This window comes from Aspergillus aculeatus (assembly GCF_001890905.1).
Source record: "Aspergillus aculeatus ATCC 16872 unplaced genomic scaffold ASPACscaffold_6, whole genome shotgun sequence".
In the NCBI taxonomy this organism is placed as follows: domain Eukaryota; kingdom Fungi; phylum Ascomycota; class Eurotiomycetes; order Eurotiales; family Aspergillaceae; genus Aspergillus; species Aspergillus aculeatus.
The window spans coordinates 920128-939419 of record NW_017962981.1 but is presented as its reverse complement, the minus strand read 5'-3'; the positions used below and the strand labels follow the sequence as shown (position 1 = coordinate 939419).

The following is a 19292-nucleotide window of genomic DNA, read 5'->3' as shown; positions in this document are numbered from 1 at the left end:
AGGGGGCATTGCATCCGCTGCCCTGATTTCTCTATCCGCCTATCATACTCGGGACCATCTCGACTCCTGTTTCTTTTTTGCAGGGGTAAAAAAGTCTCATGTGCTCATACTCCACCTCGTGTGTACGTGTGTTTTTCGGTTCATCTCTTATCTTTTGCTTTCCCCCCCTTCGTTTTTGTTTGTTATATTATGTCTCGTGTTTCGTGTTTCGTGTTTCGTGTTTCGAGTTTCGAGTTTGTAGGCGGATAAGAATTTAGAGATAGATCATGACCTTATGACTTGCAAGTAAAATCACTCACAGCCCGTACTTTACATACTGTATATGCTCGTCTGTGCTGAAGGCCCGGACTTGGGGTTAGGGGCCTGAGGTCCGCAGGCACTCAGCCGTGGATTCCTCTTTGGGGAAGTAACACAAGGGCCGGGCCCGCGGCTCTTCGATTGACTCTAGCTTTCCGGACTCATGGCCAGTGAGTGCCCAACTCAATTGAGCCCCTGCACCGCGGCCTTACTGTCAAAAATCCATCCCACCTTATTTCGTTCTTCTGTCTCCGAGACACATATCTCGGCTCCTCGTCATCTCAGCAATAGACAAGAATGGGTCGGTCATATTCTCTCCACTAATCCACACGGACTACAATCCCTTCTTAACTTCGTATTAGAGTATGAATCGATTGCTATCATCAATTAAAGTATATACCGTATATGCAAGACTCGTTTGCAATATAACAACAACCAAACAAGCACCCCGGGTTCTGTTCTGCTACACCCTGACACTTTTATCCCCTTCACAAAAACAGTGGGAAAAACTCCCACCAAAACTAATATGACTATCGCATCTACTTTTCTCCCCCTTCTGGCTCTCTTACAAAGACTTTTAATTTGACATTTCTTCGTCTCCCACAGCCCATACGGAACTGATTACCAGGCTTGCACGTTTTATGTGTGTGTCTATACATACAGAGCGGCCGTCTCGGCCTTGGCGAGGGAGGCCTCGTAGGGCTGGAGGGCCTTCTTGACCTCGGTGGAGGTGAACTTCTCGACCTGCTGCGGGGCGCGGCCGACGAAGGTGCTGGGGTCAAGCAGCTGGTCGAGCTCGTCCAGGATCGGGGCGAAAAAGGCGGTGCGGCGGACGCGGTCGAGGAGGTCGTTGTCCTTGCCGTGCTTCTTGACGTTGTCGGCGGCTTGGTGGGAGAGGACGCCTGCATTTTGAGATTGTGGTTAGAGTGATCGAATAGAGTGAGACGTTGGTGTGTTCCAAGGACCGGGGAATGGAAGACATACGGATTTCCTCGTGGGCGTCCTGGCGGGAAAGTCCCTTCTTGACGCAGGCCATGATGATCTAGTGGTGGTTAGTCGTTTGTTATTGGAGAGGGTGGTTGTGGTGAAGGAAAGGTTGTGGTCAGATAATTTTGTCTCGGGGGCGAGGCTTACGTTCTCACTGTTGAGTTTGTTAGTGGCTTGGTTACTCTTCTAGGGGTAATGATTGGGTGACTTACGTGGCCATGAAAGGAAGCTCGTCGTTGACACGGCGCTTGATGACTTCAGGGTAGACGACGAAGCCGGAGGTGACGTTGTCTGTGATAATGTGCTGGTCAGCGATCGAACTCTAGTGCGTGAGCTGGCATCGTCGCCACTTACTCAGGAGGATGAGACAGGCGTCAGCGGAGAGGTAGAGCTCGGGAATGCTGATACGGCGGATAGCGCTGTCGTCCTATTTGCTATTGTCAGATGGCTTTATGGCTAATAAATAGGCAGAAAGTATCTCACCAGCGAGCGCTCGAACCACTGGGCAGAGTAGGTATCTAAACCGTCCTTGGGGAGGTTCTGAAGGTGTCTTCCGAGGGAGCACAGACGCTCGGAACGCATGGGGTTACGCTTGTAAGCCTGTGAAGGAAAAATCCCGTTAGCCTTTATTCCGTAGCTCGTTGTCGGAGAATGCAACTCACCATGGCACTGCTGCCAATCTGGTCCTTCTCGAAGGGCTCCTCGACCTCCTTGAGCATGGCCAAGTGGCGGATGTCGATACCAATGCGCTCGCAAGTGGCACCGAAGGAGCCGAGGGCATTGCCCACATCGACATCGATCTTACGGGAATAAGTCTGACTGGAGATGATGAAAGCGGAGTCGAAACCGGCCTTCTTGGTGACCAGCTCGTCCAACTGCTCGACCTTGTCGTGGTCGCCGTTGAAGATCTGGAGGAAAGAGGCCTGAGTACCGGTGGTACCCTTCACACCGCGGAAGCGCAGATCATCGCGGGCTCTCTCGAGGTTGCGCAGATCCATGAGAAGGTCCTGGATCCACAAGCAAGCTCTCTTGCCGACGGTGACCAGCTGAGCGGGCTGGCCGTGGGTGAAACCCAGGCAGGGCAGATCCTTGTACTGCTTGGCGAAGGCAGACAGCTTGTCAATGACAACGGCAAGCTTCGGGATCAAGATATCGAGACCATCGCGGAGGAAGATCAGATCGGCGTTGTCCGTGCAGTAACACGAGGTGGCACCCCAGTGGATGATACCCGCGGCAGCGGGGGCGACCTGGCCGTAGGCGTGGACGTGGGCCATGACGTCGTGTCTGCGACGCTTCTCCTCCTCTGCGGCAACCTTGAACTCGTCATCCTGGATGACCAGGTGAGCCTTCATCTGCTCAATCGCCTCATCGGAGATAGCCAAACCGAGTTCTGGGAGAAGGGGCCGTCTGATTAGTCGGCAGCTCGCAGACTGCGATATGGAGATGGAAAGAGAGAGCTGTTGCACAGCGACAAAGGATAATCACCTTTTTCCGACTCAGCAAGCCACAACCACAGCTGTCTCCAGGTAGAGAAGCGGTTCCGGGGAGAGAAGAGATACTTCATCTCATTGCCTGAACACCCGAACAACAATTAGTCCGATATCGCTCCGGCTGGCAGATATCGTCAAGGAGGTGTCAGGAGGAACTTACTCGCATAACGCGAGTTGAGAGGGGTCTGGTAGACATCGTTGCTGGAAGACATCCTGTCAGAAACGGAATTGAAGGGATTCCTGCAGGAATTGGAAGGCAGTAAAGGAGAAAAGAGAGTGGATGGAGTCGAGAAGTGTGCGTAGAGCCAGGAAAATTTACAGCGGGCTGGATGACTCTTAGCGGGGTCTCCGCTTATCAGTCACGTTATCATCTGGAGGGGCTAATCATCACATGACAGACGGTCCCGACGTGGGGGAAAAAGCACGACCCCTTTTCGACTTTTCGACTTTTCGATCTTTCCTAATGCGTCCACTGCACTGGTGAACTGAATGAAGTATTACTGCCTAACCATTATCCAGCTATACAGTAGTAGTCAATTATACAGTAGTAGTCAATGGTGGTTACCAAGAATAATATACTATAAAAATAATCTAGTTAGAATAAAACATGACGAGAAGAAACCTATATCCGCCAATTGGCCCTCGTTTATTCCCACCCAACCATTAGAAGGTAAATGATCAACACGACCAACCTCCTGCATTCGGTACGGCGGACCCCACAGTGCTCGTTGCGGGTTTGGCCCGCATTCATCCCAGCGCTGCCAACTGCGCAGAGAGACTTGCTTTGTCGAATTTTACATATTTGCCTCTGCCCTTGTCGATTTCATGGTAACGATCCCAAAACCGCGCGTAGAGAGGCTCCAGGACTGCCTGCACTTCCCGAGCGAGAACCCCGCGCACCTCGCGTTCCATGTAAAGAGCCTTATGGCGAGTCACCAGATCTTCGAAACTGGCGTTGAATGCCTTAAATTTGTCTTTGATTGCGTCTTTATCTTTCGACGACAGCGATTTGACAATGGCGCTGGAATCAACCACGCCTCCGGACGTTGGCCGACCGGAACCACGGGAGGTGTACTGCACATCGAGAAGGTAGTGAGATGTCTCCTTCCAAGCATCAAGATATGTCGATGTCGCCCGTTTCCGGAAGGAGTCGATCCGTGCAATGCTGTCTCCAGAGCCAAGATATTTGGCTAGCTCTGGGCTCGACCTGATAGAGCGGTCCACGGTGCAAAAGACGTTTGACAGAAACACTCCCTGTACTGCCTTGGAGCGGTGAAGTGCTCGACCTCGTGCCTCAAGCGCGATCATTAGGGCTTCGATCATATCAAGAATGAAATGCGACAACAGGGTCGAACTGTCGGGGCTGACATCCAAGGGTGTAGTGGCTGCGTTGGCGGTCGAATGCCAGTTTCCGTCACCCAAAGAGGTCAGGATCGATGCCAGGGGTCCGGAGTATCCAGTTAATGTGGCCAGAGAGCTCATCACCTCGCCCACAAGAGGCACTGATCCGCCATCCGGAGGCAGCATAGATATACCTGCGGCCTTGCGCTTCGTTTCTTCGAGGAGCTCCGAGAGGGATGATTTGGCTGTTTCACGGACAGGCCTCAGCGCCTCGATAAACAAGCTCTTAAGTTCTCCTGTCTTTGAATCGACGCGATAAGACATCGCAGTAACGATTTCGATAATCTCGAAAGCCAGAAAACAGTCCGTCATTAGGTTGGCTCGGATGTAGTGATTGAGCTCACGAAGTGTCTGCGAGTACTCAGTCAAGGCCGAGCGACACGTCGCTTGCAGGGCCAGACCACGCTCTCCCCCAGTGAATATCCTCACAATCATATCATGTTCCGTGTAGATGAAGCTCTCCAAGGCATTGGAGTAGATGCCGATGCCATTTGTGCCTTGTCGGTAAGGGCCGTCCGCAGCTCTTCTCTTGACGGTATTCAATGACGCTATAGCAAGGTTCTGCAAACTCGCCGTTATATACGGTCCACGTAAATCGGAATATATCTTGAGCGCGGGATTCCCGCCGTCTCGTTGAGGCCCATAGCTTGCTGCAGAGGCAATGGTGGCGCACACGGGTCCTAATTCGGTGAGGACGTCGTCGGGGAGTGAGGGGAACGGAAGCTCTGAACGTCATGAAAGTCAGCCTTCTTTCATCAATCGGGGATGTCAAATGGCTGCATACCTTTGGTTAAGTAGTGTAATGGCTCGATGGCACCGACATTTTCGCTCAGCCGGCTGCGGAGCAAGTCTTGAAGTTGCGAATTGCCGAGGCTCAGTAAAGAGTTGAAGTCCGTGATTGCTTTCTGGTTGGATCGCAGATTGGTCGAGTTCAAGTCCGCGAGCGCCTTTTCTACACGTCTCACAGCCGAAAGATATTGCGACACTCCGACACTCTGAGGGCTTTACGGGGTCAGCAAGATTGAAGAAAGCCGGTGGCAGTGGTGTTAACGGAGGGTGCATACTCAGAACGGATAATGCCTTCTTCTTGACCTTTGGCATTGAGGGGTTGGCGCAGGCGCTCAATAGCTTCATTGACCTTTTCAATGTTGCTGTTGGTGATCTGGAGGGACTGGGTATTACTGTAGATAGGACCGATGGCATGCTTGACCACGTTCCCACCGGTTTCAAGACGCACCAAGGAGCCCTGGATTTTCTTGGTGAGGAGCTTGAGCTTCTCAAGATTGGCGTAGAGAACCTCAACCTCTGCACTCTCCTCAGCGTATGCGGCGTTCCTTGGGGCGACCATGGCGAAGGAGGACTCGATCGGCCGGTCCCACCGTGAACATCAGACAATCAAGGATTCGTAAATGAAATCGACTATGCAAGAACGGAGAGACGTCATTCCTCGCTCATTCAATGCGATAAGGGATAACAAGATACGAGTAATTGAAGGGAAGAAATTAGATGGGGAGGCGACACGTCAGAATTAAGAGCTGAGCAACGAGGCACCTGGCCTCATGAAACAAGCATGACAGTTGGTTTAATATACCTCCAAGCGTTGAGTGAGAGTTCCCCTTCTTGTCTGCCCCGGACGGACACTGGGCGCATTTGCTTGCTTTGCTTTGCTTTGCTGCGTGACTCCGCAATGCGCGCTTGCCTCGATATAGTAATTTCGGCCCGTCCTGCGTACCGAAGTTTGGCTGAGCCCAACACTGATGCATCACATGATATGATGTAATGGTAATGGGCTACATTTCCTCGACCAGCTCGAATCCGTCGGAATGAAGAACGGAATTGTTTAAGTAGTACCTGATCGTCGTGGTCTGGATCTTTCCCCCCTCCCCCGCTATGGACTTCACCATTGCATGCTGCCCGCCACTGCTCCTCTTATCCTACGGAGTACCCATCTCACCATGGGTGCTGCGAAAGCATCGCGCTTGCATTGGACAATTCCTCCTACCTTTCTAATTGCCCTGGGCGGCGGGGTGCTCTACGTCGCCGGTGGTCGATACCTCCCAAGTAAGCAATTACTGCTGCAGACCGAGCCGAGAGCCCTCTTTTCTACCACTTCTTCCGTCTTCGCGGACAAAGATTCGAAAAAGACCTCGTCCCTCAGCGACTACTTGCCAGGGCATGGCTCGAGACAAGACGCGCATCATGACGATGCGGGGTCGATTTGGACCAACATTTTGGGGAAGTTTGAGGGCGTCAAGCTATCAGTGGGCACTCCGGACTGGATTGAGCTAGAGAACCTCAAAAATTACATTATCCCTGATTGGACCCGCTTGCTACCTGCATCGATGCAGAAGCTCCAGCGGGAGCTGTCAATGGCCCCTGGCTCCCTAGCCGACGAGATCTGGAAGGAAGCTCATGATCCGGATATCAACCCTGAAATTCTACGAAAGGCAAGAGTCCGCGTCGGAGATACTCTGTGTGATGAAGAACTGGTGTACAGAGAAAGGCGACGAAAGTACGCCGTAACAGCCCTTGCGTCCTATCTCAACATCAACGAAGAGGACATTCATCCCGACGATGTCCCTACCATAGCTATGTGTGGCTCGGGAGGAGGTCTACGTGCGCTTGTCGCCGGCACAGGCTCGTACCTCGCGGCCCAAGAAGCCGGGCTCTGGGACTGCGTGACCTACACCGCAGGAGTGAGCGGAAGCTGCTGGCTACAAACATTGTACCATTCGTCTATCACAGGGCGTAATTTCAACAAGCAGGTCGATCACCTGAAAAATAGGCTGGGAATCCACTTAGCGTTTCCTCCGGCAGCACTTAAGCTGCTCACCACCGCACCCACCAACAAATATCTGCTGAGCGGATTGGTCGAGAAGCTCAAGGGCGATCCCGGCGCCGACTTCGGTCTGGTCGACATATACGGCATGCTATTGGCTGCAAGATTGTTAGTACCCAAGGGCGAACTGGGCGTTTGTGATCGAGATCTCAAGCTCTCCAATCAAAGGTACAATCTCACCAATGGAGCGCACCCACTTCCTATCTACACTGCCGTCCGCCATGAGATCCCCACGGTCGAGATCACGAATGAAAACGGCAAACAGCCCAAGCCTGAGGATGTCATCAAAGAATCGAAAATCGAAGCTTGGTTCCAATGGTTCGAGTTCACGCCGTACGAGTTTTTCTGCGAGGAACTCGGTGCTGGCATACCGACCTGGGCATTGGGAAGACACTTCTACGGTGGAGCCAATATCAAGCGTGAACAGATATCCCCCATCCCCGAACTCCGCGTGCCGGGTCTCATGGGTATCTGGGGTAGCGCTTTCTGTGCCACTCTATCTCACTATTACAAAGAGATCCGACCCGTGGTGAGGGGCATTACTGGATTCGGCGGCATCGATTCGTTGATTCAGGGCAAGACGAAGGACTTGATCCGGGTCCACCCTATCGATCCAGCCGCGATTCCGAACTACGTCTTAGGAATGAAGGACCTCTTGCCCGCTTCATGTCCGGACTCAATCTTTCAGAGCAAGCATCTCCGTCTCATGGATGCGGGCATGAGCAACAACCTCCCCATCTACCCGTTGCTCCGACCTGGTCGGGATGTGGACGTGATCATTGCTTTCGACGCCTCAGCCGACATCAAGCGCGAGAACTGGCTCTCAGTCGTGGACGGCTACGCTCGCCAACGAGGTATCAAGGGCTGGCCAATCGGGGCCGGCTGGCCGCGCGAAAGCGAAGAACCCAAGATCACCGAGGAGACTCTCCGCGAGCCGCAAAACATATCCGAGGATGAGATCAACAAGAGGATGAACGCCGCGAAAGACAAGACTTCTGCGCCCTCTTCTTCTTCTTCTTTTTCTTCTTCTTCTTCTTCTTCTTCTTCTTCTTCAACATCCCCGTGGGATAACACCCAACGGGGGATCACACAGGGCGAAGATCCCACCGCCACCAACCCAACCCCCAGCCAAAGCACCGACCTGGACTACTGCAACGTCTGGGTCGGCACGAAACAAGAGATGGTCTCCGATCGCGAGCCCCCGCCGTCGAAACGGCTCTTCCAGCCCCGCCGCCACACGGGCGACGACAACAACAACAACAACGAAAACGACCACTCCGATTCCGACTTCCACCTCATGCGACCCGATGCAGGCATCGCCGTCGTCTACTTCCCCCTCCTCCCCAACCCATCCGCCCCGAACCTCCCGTCTTCCTCCGCGTTGAACCCATCCCGCACCCCGACCCGCCACTCGGAAAGCACGACCTCGAAAAATGTCTCCGACCCCGCCAAACCCCTCACCCCGTACCCGGGCTCCATCAACCCGGACGTCGACGACTTCCTCTCCACCTGGAACTTCGTCTACACGCCCGAGCAGATCGACTCCGTCGTCGGCCTGGCCAAGGCCAACTTCGCCCAGGGCGAAGACCAGGTCAAGCGCGTGGTCCGGGCGGTGTACGAGCGCAAGAAGTCCGACCGGTTACGGCGCGAGGAGCAGGAGCATCGTCAGCGGCTGGCCGGGTTTGTTCCCATCTAGAGATTTCTTTTCCCCCAGATCATCAAAACCAAATCACTTTCCTTGGTGTATGATGTCGTCAGCATAAATGATCAGGAGAAGACCCCCCCCTTTCACAACAGGTGTTCAAGCTTGTAGTTTGCGCATCACTCAGGGATAGGGAATTGTTTATTGTCACGGTACATCAGGGTAAGAGTTGCATATACTGCTAAGTACCACGCACACTTGTTCTTGATATCTCATTTGCCTCGTGATCTATTTCTTGATTCCCTATGCCAGGCAAAATTCCTGTTGGATCTGCAAGTGTACATTACATAAGCTGCATTGTAATCTAGCTTAAATATCTTTCTTCCATATCCGTGTCTTTGTTCTTGCTGTGTATGTATACAAGCCAGACGCCGGGGGCGGGGCGGTTGATTTCACCAGGCTTTCAATATACGAACCGAATTATAGAACACGCAGTGTGTATGTACTAGAAATAGAATGAACAGAAAGTTTTGAAAAACCAAACACGGGGTATAGGAAGGGTAAAGCACCTTTTTATCCGTATACTTACTTCTAATTTCCCCAAAGAAAACACAGAAAAGCAAAATACAACGCTAGGAAACGATAGCGACCAAGAGCCGGTTCCCAATACATGCGAGTCGTGTTAACTTCCAAATCATAGGAAAGAGGAAGATGAAGAAGTCTACATTTATATTCACGTCTTCGTCGTCGTCTTCAACTCTCCTTCCCCGGACTCTCTCACCTCATCCTCGCTCCCCGCCAGACTGACATCCTTACTCTCGTCCGTCTGCTTGCGTAACCCGAGATGTTTGCTCCAGTCCTGGATCGACGCTGCAGCTGTGGCCGTCAGCTCTGCGGCGATTGAATGGTCCGACGCTGTCGAAGATTTATGTCCGTGCTTGTGTTTATGGTGGCCGTGGTCCTTTTTGGAGGAGGAAGAAGAAGTCAGGTTCCTCGGAGCACTACCACCACCTTCCGCGGGGTCTAGATTCTCCTGTTGGTCGGAGTCGGTTGCATGGATATGCCAGTCCGGGGGCTGAATTTCGGGGGCTGGCTCCCCAGGTTTGGGCTCGGTGATGGGTTGACCTTCGTCTACGGTTGTGGCTCCGTTATTGGTCATATGGTCGATGCTACTCCTCTCACCACTACCGTGTTGCTGGGAGGAGGCGTAGCGCCAGACGACTTTGACGCGGTCGAGGGCCTTAACGCCTTTGCGGGTGGTACCCTTGATGCCGTCCAATGCGTCCCACTCGCTTGAAAATACCCCGGAGTCGTGCTCGTGACCACCTTCGAAGTAGGCGTTGAACCAGACGTGGGCGATCGAGGTGACCATCGCCCAGCCCGTGTAGGCGGCCTTGCTGCGGCGTTCGAAGTCAATGTTGACGTCCGATGTGGGGATGATGATGGGTTGCCGAGGCCGGAAGATGGCGTTGGAGATGTGCTTGATTGGGTTATTCTGCGGCTTGGCTGACGTTGAACCTGCTGATGAAGATGTTGTTGTTGTCGGAGTCGCGGAATGGGCCGTGACCGAGAAGGCCGGATTTTCGGGGGTAGAAGTGCCTGTCGGGGATGATCTTGATGACTCTTCGGGGCTACCGCCGCTGCTGTTGTTGCTGTTGCTCCCCTTCTGCTGCAGTGGGTGTGCGTTTTCATTCTTACTTTCGGAAAGGGTCACATTCACGTCGTCTACGACCGTGCGCTCGGTTTTATGGAATCGGTGAAACCGCTTGATCCTCTTCCCCTGGTCGATATAACCCTCCACGGCGACCTTGACCCCATCTCGGAGGCCCCAGGCATGTACCTCGAGGATTTCAACCGGTCGTTCAATGTACTTCTTTTCCAGCTGATTCGACCACCGATCCACGTATCCCACCCAGCGCAGCTGGCTCGGTATGCTGACACCGGCACCGAACCCGACCCTCATGCGGCGCTCCGTGAACCGCTGCAGTGCGTCCTCTGTCTTCCATCCCTCCTGGCTGATCAGGTAGCTGCAGGCGACGGTCCCACTGCGGCCCTTGCCCGCCTTGCAGTGAACGACGGCAACCCTGTCGGGCTTGTCACTTTTTAGTTTGTTTGCGGACTCGGGATCATCCAGTCGGTGGATGTAGTTGCGCATGCTCCCCGTGATGGCGGGGAGGAGAGCAAACGGGGGCGGGTGGTGGTCCGGCCACGGGTAATGATGGATCCGGCCATATACTTCAGAATCGGGGTATCCTGTGCCCTCCGCACGGAATTCCCAGATGCACCAGTCGCTGCCGTGCTTGGAGTCGAGGTACTTGACCAATTCGTCAAGGGGGTTTCTGTATGCGCGTTGCGGGTAGTTGGAAGATGGACCGGATGTTGCGATCACTGCGGTGCGGAGAGAAGGAGTTGGCCATTAGTGCGGCGATGAAATTTCAGGGGAGTCCAGGTATAGCATACAGTTGTCCGTCACGTAGCAGAGATCCAAGCCTGCTTCGGGATGCTGCTGTCTAGGACCAGCGACAATCTGTCGTAGGATCGACGCCTGCGCCGGGAAATTATGTCATGTCAGGTCCCGTGTTGGCATGCCAAAGGTGGGGGAGGGAGAAGGAAGCTCAATCCGAACTGAGACGTACCATGAGAATCTAAGGGGAGGTTTTACGTGCTGCAGATGAAGGGTCTGGCTCAGAGATCTATCTCTGGTGATATAAAAGAGGACATGCGCGTCTCTGGCCTGGTCATTGGCAGCGCAGATAATTAATGATGCGTGAGGTAAAGCACGCACGGGCTTCAACCCGGTGATGATCTCCAATTTCTGGGAACCCAGGAGAGATGGAGATATTCGCAAATGATGACGGCTTCCATCCACCTAGTCGAAACAATAATGATCGCCACAGCGGGATGAACAGAGGCTGTGCAATTTTCGGTGTGGAGGAGGAGATGAGGAAGGAAGGAGAGCAACGGGCCATTGCAGATGTTGACGGCGATGATGTCACCGCAAGACTTCCCTCCCTCCTCACCTCTCCGTAATTCGCCCCTCATCAACTGGCATTCGGTCAATGCAACCAGTCAATTGCCCACCCGAGTCGAGACAATATACATAAACATGGGAATTACTGAGTATGAAGTAATTTGAATGCTTTTTCATTCGGTTGGTCATAACATTGTATCCTGCATTAGCCACTTTTTGCCCATCATGTAACCAGACATTATTAGGTAAACAACCCCTATCCCATATCAACAATACCCAAAAAAAAAAAACAGACATGATAATCATATGATACAAAAGCAGTTCGTCTCCCACACCTCCGTCGAATTACCCTCCGGAGGGTAATATCATCTTCAGCAAACACCAGACAGGGCGGGGAGATTGGCTCATCCCCTACTTCTTTAGGCGACTCCATACTCCTCGGTAACGGGGATTGTAAACCGCGGTGTCGAGGAGGTGACATTAGTCTCTCCGAAAGCAAAGAACTCGGCATCGCCAGGGAGGATCCATTCATGTTCAGCCCGGACATTCCACAGCGGATACGGCTCGGCTTTGACGCGGGACTTGATCAAAGGGTTCTGGCAGGAGACGAGGTCGTCGGAGCTGCTATCCGTGGTCGTACCAGAGCAGGTAGTATTGAAGCCAGGCGTGTTCTTGGTTGCCACACCGAGAATGTTGAAGTTGTAGATGCAGCCTCCCGGTGAGCAGCCGGTGGTGAAGTTGGAAACGTGCCAGGTCAACGCTGCGCTGTCACGGCGACTGGGATAGGAGATAGGCGAGGCAGAGGTGAGGCTCAGGGTGGAGAGAGCAAGACCGAACAAGGTGGTGGTGAGCTGCATGGTGGTGGGAGTAGAAAATAGATCGGATGAATTAGGTTTGATCAGGTCGGTTATAATGGAGTCCTTGCGCCTTGCGACAACGAGGTATGTATGTATGCAGGTGGGGTGGGTTGATATGTTTGACAAGCAAGAGACAAGCACCAACTTCGATAGAAATTAAGTATTACCAGTAAGTGCTGAGCAAGTATGAAGATAGGCAGAGGAGGAAGAGAGAAGATGGATGAAATCGTGATGAAGAAAGGGGAGGAGAAAGAAGAATGTAGCGAGCAGCAACGGCGACTTGATATAACCCCGGTTCTGCTGCAGCGACGGCAGCATTGGCACCAGCAGGGAGGAGGAACGGAGACTGATGGAGGGACCCTCGCCTCCGTCTGGAGCCGATGCTTTTCTTTTCTTAGAAGCTGCAAAAGCAATACTGATGCAGCGGGAGAGCATTTCGACCCCAACAGTGGAGCGAAGCGAGAGTAGGTGAAACGAACCACTGGCAACAGGGACAACTCATTGGCCCGACGGTGGCTGATCGCGCGGAATTTGAGCGAAGATCCCTTTGGTTGCCCACCTGCATCGAAGAACAGGGAGGAACGGCTTGTTCTATGAGGCGTTTGGTGTGTGACAGACCATGGTTACACAACTGACGGTGAGAGAAAGTTTGTGCTTAACAAGCTGAAGGAAGATTCGACCATGTTTTCATCCCAGTGTGGATGTAAACCCTTGTGAATCAGGTACTGTAAACATAGTTATATACTGCATTGTAAGTTACATGATACAAACCACTGAGCCCTATTGTAGTTAGCCAAGAGGCACCCAGAACTATAGCATTTTAGACCAACCTACCACAATGATAACTTGTTATGATTGTTTAACTATTCACCCTGTAAGTACGGAGTACGGAGAGACGGCAAAGACATCAAACCATCAAACGGGTGGTCCCAGCGGGAACTCCGGGCGCAATCACCGGAGGTTTGACCATGCGACGCCCGCCGTCTCACATGCAAGCTTAATCCTTCGGCCTCGGGGAACTTCCCCAATCTTCCTGTTCTTTCGCTCCTAAACCTGTTCCTAATCCTCTTGGAACATCTCTTAGCTACTCCATATCCGGAGTACCAGGCTTATTTTTATGTTTAGACAACTGGATCAATAGGAGTTGGGGTCTAGTATAGATTGGCTCGTTTCGAATAGCTGCTTGCTTGCTGCCATTCACATCTCCGATTCATTATCAGCTAATTATCTCATCCTGCGTATCGAGTGAATAGATACCTTGTACTACAGTATATGGTCGTTCTCTAAATCAAACTTCACTCTTTGGAATGGCTTGCTGATACTGGAATGTGATAACCCATAGATCTCTCAAGATTGAATCCTTTACTTACATGAATGACACAACTGTGCGCTTCGAGGTGATGTGAGTTTTCGCTCATCTAGAATAGTGAACCACTTTTTCATAGAGGGTCTCCTTGAATCTAACGTCCTGGGGTAGTTACACAACTCAGAATGGCCCCAGACCATCTCTTCTCACCTCTCTTCTCTACAACTCTCTTACCTCTGACATAAGGACCACACTATCCTCTATCTCCCTTACAGGTCTATACTCTCTTCGAGTAGCTGGACTAACAAGAACCTTTACTTTGAACCATTTCATAGATGACTTGTGCTTGATTAACATTTTTGAATGGCGCAAAGAACGATCCTCTTCTTGCACAATCTCCTCCGTTGGACTAACCTCGGTCACGACCGGAACAGCAGTATCCTTAAGCTTTCCAGGGCGTTCTGCTTTACTCATCGGCAGTTCCGATTCTTTGTGGGCAAAGGCAACGAAAAGCCTCCTTTTGCGGCTCTAATCCTCGCCCTATTCTCAAAATGAAGCCTCTCATGCCGCTGCTGATGATGACCCCTGTTGGGATAACTTCTGACATAGTGCCACACAAGGCCACACAAAGAACAATGACACTTCGTGGAGATGCGACGGCTCTCTTGAGAGCATCCCATCGGAGTGTATCTAGTTTGTTTTATCATCATCATCATCATCATCATCATCATCATCATCATCATCAATCGAATTGATTTTCTCATTCGAATCGTCGTCCTCGTGTTCTCGTTTTCAGTTGGTGCTCACACTCGGACCGGATCTCGTCTAGGACATCAGCATTACCACTTTGGCCCGGAAGTCGCACGGAGGACCGTTGTGACGAGGGGCCTGTGGGCTTAACAGCCGAATCCGTGTCATTGCGAAGCCATTGAAGGTACAAGACCGAAGACTCCTCCCTCCTCTGCTCTCTACTCCTTATATTTGCAGTATAGAGCCATAGTCCGTGAAAATGTGATTTGATTTCGGGATGGTTGCCAGCCAGCAAATCATAAAACTCCGGTAGACGCAGAGAGAATGGCATGCAGACAAGGGCTCACAATATCAACATCGGCAACCGAATGGCAATAAGATTAGAGCACGAATAGCAAGCCTTCTATGTGGCGCGCAATCATCATGCGCAACTCAGCAAGCCCAAACGGACTACTGCAGACATTGGACCAGCAAGCATCATCCAGGCTTCAACTCCGAAGCTGCAAAACTGGACACAAATTGCAGATACTTAACAGACCGTATAAGGTGCAGACGAGTTGAAGCAATGGTTGCGTGCCGATCTATTCAAGCCCCACCTCCTCAAAATCTACTACAATGCCGTATTGCCAGCGCAAGCAGCGGGCGAACCATCACACGAGCCGAGGCATCCTGAAATAACAGCAACACCTCCTACTCTCCATACTCACAACAAGCCTTCCCACCTTCTACCAGTAAATCCTGCCTTGCCACAGCACAAAGTCTTATGATCACTGCTAGTATTATCTCCTGGCTTGAAGTCTCTGCGCTGCTAATGAACGTTGAGCTATTGCTCTTCGGAAGGCCGCAAATGCCTAAGAGGCACGAGTAATGGCAAATCATAACCTTTGCTGCATTGCTGAGTCTGCCAGGATCTCTCATTGAGAACCCCCAAGTTCCCGTGTCTGATCCGGTGACCGACGTGAGCTAGAAAACACAAACAGGAAGGGTGTAAAGGCACCAAATGAACTTCCTACCCGGCTAAGAATTGGTAGACTACGGACTCTTTTCTAGGGTTCAGCAATGACATCGATGTGCATATTCCAACCCTACAAACAACAATGGACTGATGCTCGAAGGGTTGGACTTTGGCCCAGAGTATGACTCCGATCCCGAGGATAAAGACCGGATCGAGCTCGACTACAATACTGAATGTATGCGGGTACCAGTGTGGCCGATTGCTGTCTTCCATAAATAAAGACCCCGACCCTTCCGAGTTTATACAAGTATAGTTAGAAACAAGTCATCTTTCACTTCGACTCATCGACATACTCAATTCTGAGTTTTTCAAATGGCCGATTATCTGCCTATCGCAGGGGAAAAAAAAAAACTGCGTCTGCAGCAAGATGCTGGCTGGCAAAGCCACCGAATCTATCATACCGGCAGATATTCTGAATATTCAGAAGCATCCAATCAATCAAGCCAATACCGCAGATGTAGCTATCGAAAAGTAAGGCCTCGGTTGATGACTCTAATCAAAATAGTGAAACCGATAACGACACCAATAATCCTAATAGTGCCGCCAAGCAAAGCGATGCTACCAACCTACCAAACCGATACTACCAATACAGACACAAAAAACACCAATGATAATACCGACAGCAATAGAAATGCTTCGAATAACAATAGCAGATCCGATACCAACACAAATGGAGACGGTGATGATTGATATTCTCCAACTCTTAGTAAAAAAAAAAGCCTATTTCAACAAGTTGTCTCAACACCTGTTGAATAAAGCCCAGAGATGCTTGGGGGATGCTTGGGATGACATAAGGAATGATGAACTTCTTCTATCACTATGACACAAAAAGGGGGTGAATAATAGACCAATGTACTGTTATTCCCGTCTCTCTCAGTGACCAAGTAGTAAACCAAAGCCTCCAAGCCCGACCATCCATGAGTTCGATTGTGCTCTTACTTCCCTCTTTCATCAAGGGTTAGATGAATATCTTGCTGTAATTCACGCACCATAGTACAAGCGGCAGCAAGTTGCTTAGTGTAGGTATAATATACCCGTGGCTTCTTAGGGCAAAAACGCGATTATCCTAGACGCGAACACCGCCAGCGCGGTGCAGACCACGACCACAGGACTGAACTCGGGAGTCATAAGTTTATTTCCCGCCTAACGTACGCAATCTTGCCGGTACTTATTTACTCGCGTGAACTACCCCAGCAAGCCTCTTTTGGCTGTCATTTGGAAGACTAAGTTGTGGCGGTCATTACCCAACAGGCTTCATGGTGGTTCAATTCGTCGGAAATCGGAAATGACCGATGTTATAGTCCAATGGGGCCAAGGATTTAGCCCCCCTCCCTCTCTGCTCCATTTCCATGCATTTATAGCATGTATATTTAGATGTACTGTACATGGTGTGATTGTCAAGATCATCTCTTGTGTCGGGTTACAGTTGACCAGAATCAATCCAACTTTGGATCCTCTCCTTTGCTGCTTATCAGCTGGTCCTCGGGAATAAGACCGCCCGGCTCGTAGTCCATCCAGCCTTCCTCCTCCTGTGCGCGCTGGATGGCCAGCTGCCTCCTCTTCCTCTTGCGCGCCTCCTTCGACGCTTGCCGCCGCGCATTTTTCCACAGTTCCTTCGACTTCTTCGACCAGGTCGCTCGGATAAAGGAGGGTCGCCACGTCAGGGTGGGATATCTGGGGGAGTCCCGCCAGGGCACGTCGTCGGCGGGCTCTTGGCTCAGCTGTCGCTCACCACCACCATACTCATGGGCAGCATTCAGCTCATCCACCAGGCACTGGACAGAGCCATCCTGGATCCGGGGGTGGCGCCTCAACTGGACCGCGTACGGATCCCGGGAGTGAGAGCAGACTTCCCGAATGGCGGCGCGGGTCTCCGCGCTCGGATCGAATCCCCGGTTCAGCAGGTCCTGGAAGTACATATACCCGGACTCGAAATTGTCCGCGTCCAGACACATCATCGTTAGGTGCTCGAAGGTGGTCCCATCGGGGACGACGCCCAGCGCTGCCATCTCGTGCACCACGAACATGCCGGCGTCACTGTCCCTTGCACGGCGGCACATGCTGATGAGCATGTTGAAGACGGTAACGTCGGCCTTCTCCGAGCAGAGATCGTACAGTTCATTGTACAGCGCGACGCCGTCTTCGACTGCGAACGGATCGTGAAGGGCCTCATGCTCGCACAACTCCAAGATCGCCGCGGCGCAGCCGAGGGGCACCTCGAACTTCGCAGCTTTGAGTTTCTTGAGCATGGCCCACGCGTCATGGGGGACCGTGTCTTTCCGGATCATGTAATCGAGCACGGCCCGCGTGGAGCTTCGTTCCAGCGCGATGCCGGCTTTGTGCATCTTGCAGAGAACCTCGAATCCGGCATAGAGGTCCCCAGACACCACATAGGCTTCCACCATACTTTCATAGTCCGGAAGAGTGACGGGGATGTCCAACTCGACAAGGAAGCGGATCACAGATGTCCCGAGGGCGACGTCTCCGGTGCGCGCCGCAGCCGCCAAGACCTTGCTGCAAATCTCGTGTGGAGGTTGCAGGTACTGCAGCTCCACCATGCCCCTCCAGATAAACCGGGTAGTCTCGTAGTGAGAAGCCTCGCTGGCCACATCCAAGACATACAGGCACAGCTCGGGTGTCATGTCGAGGTGTTGATCCGTCCAAGAGCGCATCAACCGGAGCACCTCGTCGAACTCTTGATATTCACAGAGATAGTAGACGAGCATGTTGAACAGCCAGCTCTCGATTGCCACCCCCTTCCGCTTCATCTGATCGATATGGTCCAGAGCCAATTCGAATTGGTGTTCTCGAAGCAGCCCAGCCACCACGTAGTGCCACCCCATCGGACTCAGCGGGAGCCATCGCTCTCGAAGTGTGCGTATTATGTCTTGGCGCAGCATGTAGTCGGGGTGGACGGCAGAGACCTAAGCGCAAAACCAAAGACTGTCAGCGCAGAATTCAAGACGGGGCCTGCTTGGACTTGCGGGGAATTTTGCCGTTACATACCTGGAGAGCAGCGTGCAGCGTACCCGAGTCCGCCGGTATCCCATTATCCTCCATCTCCGCGAGTAAACTGCGGACCGTTTCTGTTGACCCGCGCATCGCATCAGAATGGGCGAGGACGAGAGCTCTGTAGTGTCGCGTCTGCGGGGGTATCTGGCGGTCGCGGACGAGAATGCGCAGTATCTGCGTGGCACTCTGAATCCGGGGGTTTTGGGCTGTGAGCTCCTGCAGCCTGGTTTCCAAGCTCTGGGTCTTTATCCCCGCGAGAGTTTCTGGGGCGTCATCGGCGGCATATGTCGTTGATAGGTCTATTGAGCTTCTTGCGCTTCCTTGTTGGTCGTGACCGTCCCCATGCTGTTGAGAGATTGCTTGGTCGGGGATCGAGCGAGGTGTTTCCCCATCGACTAATTGTTTTTTCAGGACATTCGAGTCGGAATGTTGTTTGTTGAGGTATTGTCCAATTGGTGTATTCGTTTGGGGACCGAATGATGAATTATTTCGGCTAGAAAAGCGCCGGGCTCCTTGTAGAGCAGTTCTGGCCCTCAGAAGGGTAGTGAAATTGAACGATGGACACAGGCAAAACCACAGTCCATCCAGAACAAAACTCGTTCGCGGCATTGCGAGCGCTTGGAGAGGCGTTCGCAGTCGACGTCTCGAGATCGAGAAACAAATTACGGGAGTGCACGTGATTCCAATGCCAATCGGGCATTATTATGGGGGATAATGATAAGTGA

The 19292-nt window shown here is 52.1% G+C and overlaps 6 protein-coding genes across 6 annotated transcripts; 1 reads left to right on the top strand and 5 right to left on the bottom strand.

Moving 5' to 3' along the window:
• Positions 1–638: 638 nt before the first annotated feature.
• On the bottom strand, positions 639–3091 carry ade13 (adenylosuccinase ADE13). Its single transcript, XM_020196061.1, has 9 exons — positions 2935–3091; positions 2770–2856; positions 1947–2674; positions 1768–1884; positions 1639–1711; positions 1497–1575; positions 1432–1438; positions 1282–1339; positions 639–1199 (listed from the first exon to the last, which is right to left on the bottom strand). Exons 1-9 carry the CDS (start codon positions 2984–2986, stop codon positions 949–951), a joined length of 1452 nt encoding a protein of 483 aa, XP_020057230.1. The 5' UTR covers positions 2987–3091; the 3' UTR covers positions 639–948.
• A 266-nt stretch (positions 3092–3357) lies between these two features.
• On the bottom strand, positions 3358–5788 carry ASPACDRAFT_77766 (EXO70 family protein). Its single transcript, XM_020205039.1, has 3 exons — positions 5240–5788; positions 4960–5177; positions 3358–4900 (listed from the first exon to the last, which is right to left on the bottom strand). The coding sequence occupies exons 1-3, from the start codon at positions 5521–5523 to the stop codon at positions 3522–3524; spliced, it is 1881 nt and encodes a 626-aa protein (XP_020057229.1). The 5' UTR covers positions 5524–5788; the 3' UTR covers positions 3358–3521.
• A 342-nt stretch (positions 5789–6130) lies between these two features.
• Positions 6131–9030, top strand: ASPACDRAFT_1887617 (putative phospholipase A2 (PlaA); the record flags this gene model as incomplete). The annotated part of the gene is made up of 1 exon (XM_020198465.1): positions 6131–9030. One exon carries the CDS (start codon positions 6131–6133, stop codon positions 8708–8710), a length of 2580 nt encoding a protein of 859 aa, XP_020057228.1. The 3' UTR covers positions 8711–9030.
• A 359-nt stretch (positions 9031–9389) lies between these two features.
• On the bottom strand, positions 9390–11295 carry ASPACDRAFT_59705 (putative phosphatidylinositol-3,4,5-trisphosphate 3-phosphatase; the record flags this gene model as incomplete). Its single annotated transcript, XM_020203476.1, has 3 exons — positions 9390–11044; positions 11117–11201; positions 11293–11295. 3 exons carry the CDS (start codon positions 11293–11295, stop codon positions 9390–9392), a joined length of 1743 nt encoding a protein of 580 aa, XP_020057227.1.
• A 751-nt stretch (positions 11296–12046) lies between these two features.
• ASPACDRAFT_59704 (uncharacterized protein) lies at positions 12047–12484 on the bottom strand (the record flags this gene model as incomplete). Its single annotated transcript, XM_020203475.1, has 1 exon — positions 12047–12484. One exon carries the CDS (start codon positions 12482–12484, stop codon positions 12047–12049), a length of 438 nt encoding a protein of 145 aa, XP_020057226.1.
• Positions 12485–16716: 4232 nt separating this feature from the next.
• On the bottom strand, positions 16717–19176 carry ASPACDRAFT_1899491 (pentatricopeptide repeat protein; the record flags this gene model as incomplete). The annotated part of the gene is made up of 2 exons (XM_020198753.1): positions 16717–18479; positions 18562–19176. 2 exons carry the CDS (start codon positions 19174–19176, stop codon positions 16992–16994), a joined length of 2103 nt encoding a protein of 700 aa, XP_020057225.1. The 3' UTR covers positions 16717–16991.
• Positions 19177–19292: the final 116 nt, after the last annotated feature.